The sequence below is a fragment of the Pundamilia nyererei genome, unplaced genomic scaffold, assembly GCF_000239375.1.
Source record: "Pundamilia nyererei isolate P.nyererei 1_Seehausen unplaced genomic scaffold, PunNye1.0 scaffold00185, whole genome shotgun sequence".
Classification (NCBI taxonomy): Eukaryota; Metazoa; Chordata; class Actinopteri; order Cichliformes; family Cichlidae; genus Pundamilia; species Pundamilia nyererei.
Window position 1 is genome coordinate 1,036,669 of NW_005187586.1, and position 8,737 is coordinate 1,045,405.

The following is an 8,737-nucleotide window of genomic DNA, read 5'->3' on the forward strand; positions in this document are numbered from 1 at the left end:
TGGCAATGTCCTGCACACAGAGGGTTAGGTGGCAGAAATGGGTATGCTACATAAAAGAAGGTGCATGTATTAGAGCCAGACTTCTATAATGGCTCGTTCTCATCCATCTCATCGATGGTGTTACATTAACGGGGTAGAGAAAGGAGTATGCGATAGATAAACCTGAACATTATTATGAGAATTTATTCTTCTTCAGATCAAATTCTTAGTCTTTAACCTTTTAGAGGCTGTTGCTGTTCAGATAGATGTGTCGTTGTATTGTGCCTATGTTAATCATAGTAATTCATGTGTTTCGGCTGTTGTTGAGTATTGGTCTCCAGGTCCATGTACTTGAGCGCATGCATACCTGTGTGTATCGATGCATGCCCCCATCTGCATGCTCGGGTTACCTGTACACATGTGGCAGATGGCGAAGGTGAGAGTGCAGCGAGACAGCCAGTTAGCAGGTCACAGATGTGTTAAGTGCTTTGGTCGACTCTGTAGAAGTGGTAGAGTGTCAGGGTGTGTCAGCTGAGAGGCAGCAGGGAAATGAAGAGCGTCCATTTTCACAGAATGGATGGTTAAGAACTTGGTAGCGTTTGGCATGATAGCAGTGTTTAAAATAATGCTTAATGCTTGTTGTTATGTTTAGCCGATATATATTCATGCATTCTTAGTTGGCACCATATGGCAACCATGTAGTGTTATTTTAAAAACAACAACAAAAACAGTGTGACGATCGAAAACTGATATTTATATTTGGTGCTAATGTTTTCTTTATGTTTCAATATAAATGATGTCAGGGCATGTTCAGCCATTTGTTGGGTAGGACATTAGAGAGAGAGAGAGCGCAGCGTGGCATGCAGTGCAGCTGTAGTTTGACTATTGTGGTTAAACATGGTTACAATATTTTTCACTTTTAAACTAGTTTTTTAAAGCCAGCGATACAAAGTGCTTTGGAAAATGTAGTTTGTTAACAAACTGGTGACGACAAATACCACGCCACACCCTGGACTCTATAGGGGGAACCAGACTCTGATGGTTGGTATGAAGCGGACACACAACCCTTCTTCCAGTAACAGAACTAAAACGGCAGAAAATCTCAGAAGCTGAAAGAAATTAACTTTAGGTGGCAAAACTCCAGTGAGGTGTGCATTCAAGGAATGTGGCAGCAATGTTTCAGTGTATGACTTCAGATTTGCCTGTTAAATTGGTAACAAAAACAACAACAACCCTTTAAATCATACTTGAAAGTAAACACTTTCAAGAACAGACCCAGTCCCATGTAGCTTATCACTTATATCAAATAAACCACTCTGCTTTTTCCATCCACTCTTGCCATGTCATTATTCTCATATCAAAGTCTTTGCATTTTTTCAAAGTCAAAGGAGCTTCTCAGTTTGTCCGAATTTAAAATGGGGAAAGAAAAGTTCAGCTGCAGCTCTTACGGCTTACCCTGATTGTGCATGCAGAGCAGGCAGTGAAAACGGAGACTGAGAGCATCAGTGCTGAGTGCAGACCAGACTGAAGCCGCTGTGTTGACTGTAAACAGGGACTCTGTCTGCTCAGCACCAGAGACGACAGCCGGATCCCTTACATACGCTTATAAGGACTGCCTGATGTTATAGCCTCGGGCAGAAAACTCAACACACACCTGGCTTTAACATGCAGATATATTAAGTGGTGCAGAAGGCTTTGGATAAAAGCAGGATATGTGCTGGATTTATTCTGGTGTGCCCCAAAAAAAGAGACTATGCTTGCAGCAGCTTGCCTCCCATATTTCTTGTTTTGTAGATTTCATTTTGATCTGCATAATTTCCCCTAGGTGTGCATTACTTAATCTTACTTCTGTTCCTTCAGCATGGTACGTGCTTTAGAGAGAGAAAGAAAGAAAATGCTACAATATCGATTGCAGTACTACATGGAGCTTCTGCTACAGGCTGTTAACGGTGAGACTGAAGTAAAAATAAAACCACTTTCTGCTTCTTGTTCCCATCAGGCTGTTAAAAGAGGGGGTGGATCCGAATCATCGCCACCGTCTCGGCTGGACCGCTCTCATGGTGGCTGCTATGAATCGACAGCACAGGTCTGTGCGCGCCTGCTTCGCCGAACAAGTCGTGTTTTGAAACTTCTGAGGCGTTACATATGCAGCAGCGGGTTTGGTATCGCGCAGCTGCCGCATTAGTGCGAGCATATGCCATCCTCGTCCCTGCTTTGGTTGTTACAGTACGTCATCAGAAGTGCAAAGTGCAGCTTTCAGACTGACAGACGGTCTTTACCCGTTCCCCCATTTCTCTGTCCAACAAATTAAATTAGCCTCCTGGCCCCCAGAACACACAGAATACAGAGAGGGGCCGAGGTTGAGGCTGGGCCAAATCCAATTTACAGGCCCTTTTTCTTCCTTCTCACTCGCTCTCTTTACCCGGTCTGTGTGGTCACTTTTTTGTTAATGCTTCTCACTCTTAAGGCCCTTTATGTGAAATCTGAATATTAAAATGTTTTCAGATGAGCTTACTTTCAGTCCTGTTCTTGCTTGCTTGCTTTTTTTTTTTCTCCAAGTTTGAACTTGTGTCGCAACAAATTGAAACTTAACGAATAAATCTGTGATCACAAAGCTTAATTGCACGCGTGTAATTGGTTACAACTTTCAGTTTTATATTGATTTCCTTTTGCATTATATTAGCATGTTCGCTTATAAATCTTGAAGAAATTTATTGATCACGAGAGCGACAGAAAAGTAATTTGGCAGTAAAACGAGGGCACTATAATTGTTTTATCCTGATTGTCTTCTTTTTATAATCATTTGAAGCCAAAATGGTAATTGAAATTAGAATTTGATGAATCACTCGGAGCTGATCAGAGATGAACACGGTCACATGATCCTTCAGCTGCGACTTTAACGTTGTGTATGTCGAGTGATCGTATCCATGGACCTTTTTATTTTTAATGATATGTGTCTGTCTGTGCGTGTGTGTCATGTGTTTTTTTTGGCTACGTGTGTGTGTGTGTGTGTGTGTGTGTGTGTGTGTGTGTGTGTGTGTGTGTGTGTGTGTGTGTGTTATGAGTGCTATAACTCAGCCAGACAGTGACACTCCTCTGTGTTTAATCCCGTCTTCCAGCCCCCCAGTGAGCAGTCACTGCTGCAGGGAAGACAGAACATCAGTTCACACACATCAGTCACAAACACACAACCGTCCACTCGCAGAAACACGTGCGCACACACATGCACACACGGGCGAGGAGACCGAGGGAGTTCATACCAAATATCTTACAGGCCAACTGCCTATTACTCAGCCACACACAACTTTATTTGCAGCCGTTAAGTGAAAACACAGGGAACATCACTCACGAACGCGGTGTAGCCCGTAGCGAGAGTGTCACCGTGGCTCTCGCTGTTGAATTATTCTGCCCGTCTCTCTCAAACAGTTGTGTTTATATTTTCCTGGGCCAAAAGTGATAATTGTGTTTCAAGAGGACATTTCAGTGGGAGCTGTTTCTAGATGTAGTGTCCACCAGGCAGGTCAAGGCGCGGCTGCGTGAGGGGAATCAGGGGTGGAGCAGAGGGGGGTGTGGGTGTGCAAGAATTAAGGGTGAGACATTTGTGGAGGGGGCGTGTGTTTGCTTAGCTTTGATGTAGGGCTAAATCAGGGATGCGCAGGGCCTGGCTCTCTGTTTGCACTCTTTAACACACAATGCCCATCTCCATCGCTCTTTCTCTCCCTCCATCCCTCCCTCACGGCATTCACGTGCACAATGAGCGCTCAGCCAAGTATAACGCCTGTTGACCGTTCCGACCTGTCGGCCGAGTGACTCGATGGGAGGGAGGGCGACGGAATCGAAGGGAAGAACAGGGGTGAAGGAACGGGAGAGAATAACCTGGCAGGGGAGAGAAGGCATTTAAGTGGGATTATAGATTTGAGACCAAGATTAGCTGGACTCAGCAGGGCCTAATGAAATATAATCATTTGGCCATCATGATCGTAATGGTAGGTAGTCGGGTTCAGATAACACATATGGGGTTTGTTATTAAGATCTCCTTACGCTGTCATTATATTACGACCGTATTCGCAAATAATATAATATAGTATTAAAATATAATTAATGGCACGTTTTTAGGATATTCCTCTATACTATACTCTATAACATTTTCATGTTACTATTTTCAATATGTGTACATACGTTCTTCTCTTGGGTTTTGGTAATAAAATAGCTGTAAATAAGAAGATTGCCATCTCCTTTTCTTCTATGAAATGATTAAGTGGTTAAACCTGAAGTGGAAAACATAACACTTAAGTTGTTTTTAAAGTGAATAATAAGTCTCGGTAAATGCTTTAGATACCAGCCTCTAGAGTCCACTATTCCCTGACTAAATAATCATATCGTAAAGAATCGGGTACATTTAAAAAAGGAAAGAAAAAAATTAGAGGTACAGTGAACCTCGCTTTCCAGCATCTTTCTGACCCCAGGTGGACACCGGGTGAGGTGAGGTCAGGTGAGGTCCAATGTCTGGGCCAGGTGGTCGCAGACATGGATGGTCAGTTTGGCTCAGGTGTCTTTTATTGCACAACGGAGGTGGAAGTGTCTGCTTCCTGTCTTCCCTCCAGGGCCGGATTGGAAACTAACACCATCCCTCTGCGGAGACACCGATCACCTGCTGGTGAAGCAAGGCTACAGTTAGAAATTTGTCAGCTCTAGAGTGTTGCACAGAGAGTAATGGGAAAGAAAAATGGTGTAGCATGGAGATGATGCCATAAATGGATTTTCAAGTGTCCGAGCAAGATGCCGACACCCTGTTTGCTTAAGGAGCAAAAAGGTAGTCATTAGCTCAAGGATCTCTGTAAAGGGGACAATAAAAAGATAACCTGGATGAATCCTTTATATTTGTTTGAGAAGAACACGAGCAATAAAACATCAGGATATAACCAGATGGCTCAGTCATACAGAAAGGTTTGGGGGCATAACACATTTTTCTTGTTTTATCCACAATTATTACACAATTAAAATAATTCTGTAATAATTGTGGATATTAGTTTTGTTTCTGTACATATTGGACTGTATCAGAAAGTCTGTAAACTGTAACTTTTTGTCCATTTCTGTTGAAAAGGGAGCTTAATCTAATTAATCTTAATTAACCACCTCTGGATGCCTTCAGTTAGGCCTCAAATTAGTGCTGCAACTCTCCTCCCAAATAAAGTTAGTCACTTGATCATCACTTGATTAGTAAAACTATAAACTGTTTTTAAAAGCTCATTAGTTTTAGTACAGTCCTGTGTAATTAAATCTCCCTTTCTTTCATCTTTTTAGCTACTCTCCCTCCTTTCATCCAGTCCTCCTCCTCCTTTCTCCTCCTCTTCTTTGGAGTTTTCCTCCTTTTTTATCTCTCCGTGTTTACCTTTCTTATGCCATTAACTCTTTTCAGACCATCCCATTCCTTCAGTCAGTCCTGCCCAGCCTCGTGTGACCAACCTCAGTTTGAGTTTGTGCGTTTCTGTACGCGTCTCACAGGAAGCATCGACGTGTTTGTAGAAGTGCTTGCAAGGGTGAAGGGGAAACCCTCTGTGGGTCATACCCCACCCCTCCACAGTGATACAGTAACAATAGGGGATCCAACCCCCACCACCACCACCACCACCACCACCAACCCTTCCGATTGTCCTTTATACCCCCCTCAGCAAGGTCAGACACAAAGACCTGGCCAGAATGTTCTCAGCCTCGCTCTCCCATAGCAATGCACAAAAAGTAATTATGGAAAATAGACTTTCAACCTTTATGTTTTTAACTAAAAGGTTTGTAAATGTTTATATTCCATGCTGAATATTTGCATGCCTCTGCTTCTCAAATGATGTGCTCCTCTTACTTATATCTAATAGTGGGTTAAGTAAGCCTGCTGGTCAGATAAATATAGTGACTCGTGCTGTACTTCAGTCTGTTGTCAGAGATGCAGCCTTTTATATTTTAATCAATATCTGCTTCTAAATTTCTGCTAAATTATATATATTTTTAAAAACCTGTACTTTTGTTTATAATGCCACAAATAAATAAGATATTTAATTTCAACTGATCTTATATAAGAGTTAGTTTCACTCGTCCAGTCTCATTTTAAGAGCACAGGGCTTCAGCCTGTTACATAGTCAGCTCCACCTCATCCTCCTATGAATGGTCATTTTACTCTATTTAAGCCCTTTCAGGCCACTGCCACAACCATTTAGCTGTAAGCGATCCATCTCTCCCTCCCAGGCCACATTACGTGGTCACAGGTTTAATGGCAGAAGCATCAGCAGCGTACCAGCAGGGTTCATGTTTCGGCCACCGCCTCTCTCTCTGTCTCTCTGTGTTCACCGACTAGCTGGCTAGTTTTTGTGTGTACATTTGTGCTCATCTGTGTCTCAATGTGAAAGCTACTGCTTGCCTTCACAGTGGACTAAGTGTGGGTTTATGCAATAGTGTGTCCTGCAGACAGGGAGACCTGAAACATCTGACGGGTCACAGTGAGTGGTGTTGCCGAGGTACTCCTGTTTGTTCTATAAGGCGGTACGCTCCAATGAAGGCCTACACACGAACACCCACTCGGTTACACTCCCCCAACGGTGCCGGAAATGGGGTCCGACCCCTGCCCCCTTCAGTGTGCACATACGTACATGTTACGAGGCCGACAAATGTGTAATGAAGGAGAGATAGAAGGAAGTGACTAGTGGGGTGTATCCACCATAACGAGACAGAATAGACTGGTGTGAATCAGGCGAAAGTGTCACAGGCAGTCGAGGAATTGGATATTTGCGCGTGATCTGTTTATGAACCGTGAGGAAACTTTGTGTAAAGGTCAAGGTTATATTTGGTGACGCGACAGAAGCAGAGCTCTGTTCATGTGTAACAAAACATTTAATTAACAGATATTGTGGTCAGTGGCAAGTGTTGCAACTGCAGCAGCTGATAAGATATGTGTGCGGGCTTGTTAACATGTCATTGGTTACATGCGTGACGCTGCCGATTCAGAAACACTTTGACATCCACCAAATAAGAGGAAACATACAAGCTGCTGCAAAGCAATAAATACCGCTTCAAGGCAACGCTTGCACACTTTTTGGATGGAGCACGTCACAAGTGTGTTTCACATCCAGTGTGTGTGCTCGTCCTGTGATGCCACCTTGTGAGTCTGTATGTGCTGATGCAGATTTATCTCCACATGTTTTTAGCAAACAGAAAGATCTAATTCTAGTACATCACACACAGTGAGATGAAGGGCGTCCCACACTTCATGTAGAGGTAACTGTCTCTTTAATAGCTCTGAGAGTATCAGACCGTTCTTTGCCTTGTTCCTCCTCCTTTTTCCTCATCTTTGTCCTCTTTCTCTTCTACTTCCTCCTTAAATGCCGCGTTCACCTCCTTCTCTACTGGCTGACTTCTTCTTCTCCACCTTCTCCTCCTCTGCCTCCCTTCTTTTTTTTCCTCTCCTCCTGTTCCAATTCTGCCTTTTCCTTCTTTTTGGTTTTTGGTTCCTCCTCCTATATTGCCGCCTTCTTCTCCTTTTTGTCCTTCACCTTCTTCATCTCCTCTGGCTCCTTGTACGTTGTCCGTGTCCTGCTCGACTTCCGCCTGCTTTTCCTCTCCCTTTTTTCTCCCCCACCTTCTTTTTCTCTTCCTTTTGGCTTCCTCTCCTCATCCTGTACTCCCCAGCCTTCTTTTCCTCCATTTCCTCTCCCACCTCCTTGTCCTCCTCCTCTGCCTCCTCCTTATTCTCCTTCTTTTCCTCCACACTTTAGGAGTCGTCACAGGATATCATCTGCCTCCATCTCACCCTGTCCCTTGCTCTCTTGTGCAACACCTACCATCCTCTACATGTCTTCCTCACTGCATCCACAAACCTCCTCTTTCCCTCCTTCCTGACAGCTCCATCTTCAACCTTTATTGGTACCAAATATAAAGTTAAAACACGTGACAATAATAAAAAAAAAAACCCACCACACATTCTGACAGATGAATTTTATACACATCACTGACCCCCTAGTCTTTGTCTTGATTTAGGCACTACTTGCTTTGATTGTCCCAGATGTTCCTATGAAAAAGAGACAATCCATAAAATCTATGAAAGTGTTGATCAGACATCTGAACCCAAAGGCGCATTATTACTCTTTGAGAAAGAGAGAGAGAGGGGGAGACTTCCCAAAGAAAGGAAAACCTATTTTAAAATTTGTCATCCTCCTAATGTGGAAATAATTATACGGACAACAACAAGCCAAGAAAAACGGGCATCCACCGCATGAACACTGAAATATTATGGTGTTAAAGCTCATCTGTGTGCATGTCTGCGTTTATTTAGTACAAGGTTCTGGGTGTGCGGACGTGTTTTTAAACGTGTGCCTCTGTGTTTTGTTGCTTTTCAGCGTGGTGAAAGTCTTACTTGAAGCTGGTGCCGACCCAAATGCCGGTGATCACTTCAACAATGTTTACGACACATCACGGGAGAAAGGGATCCACTCACTGGAAGGTGAGGAGGGGGGTGGGAAACGGAGAGCAGAGTTGTTATATTACACATATGAACCCAAAGCGTGTAAACCAAGTATTATGAGTATAATTTGCATAAAAATTTGCATTTATGTACATGTTTGATTCTTTGCGCATTATTTGTTTTATTTGTCCTCTGACGAGTGGTGTTTTTTTTCTTTTGTATTTTTTTATTTGCTTTTCTTCTGAGCTGTACAGTCGCGCGCGCGCGCGCGCACACACACACACACACACACACACACACACACACACACAC

At 43.3% G+C, this 8,737-nt stretch overlaps 1 protein-coding gene across 1 annotated transcript in view; it reads left to right on the forward strand.

Annotated features, from left to right (window-relative positions):
• clpb (ClpB family mitochondrial disaggregase) overlaps positions 1-8,737 on the forward strand; it is a 520,737-nt gene that overhangs the window by 486,391 nt on the left and 25,609 nt on the right. The window contains exons 3-4 of the mRNA XM_005746923.1: positions 1,979-2,065; positions 8,361-8,464. Of these exons, the coding sequence (XP_005746980.1) occupies positions 1,979-2,065; positions 8,361-8,464 (191 nt within the window). The remainder of the gene's footprint in view (positions 1-1,978; positions 2,066-8,360; positions 8,465-8,737) is intronic.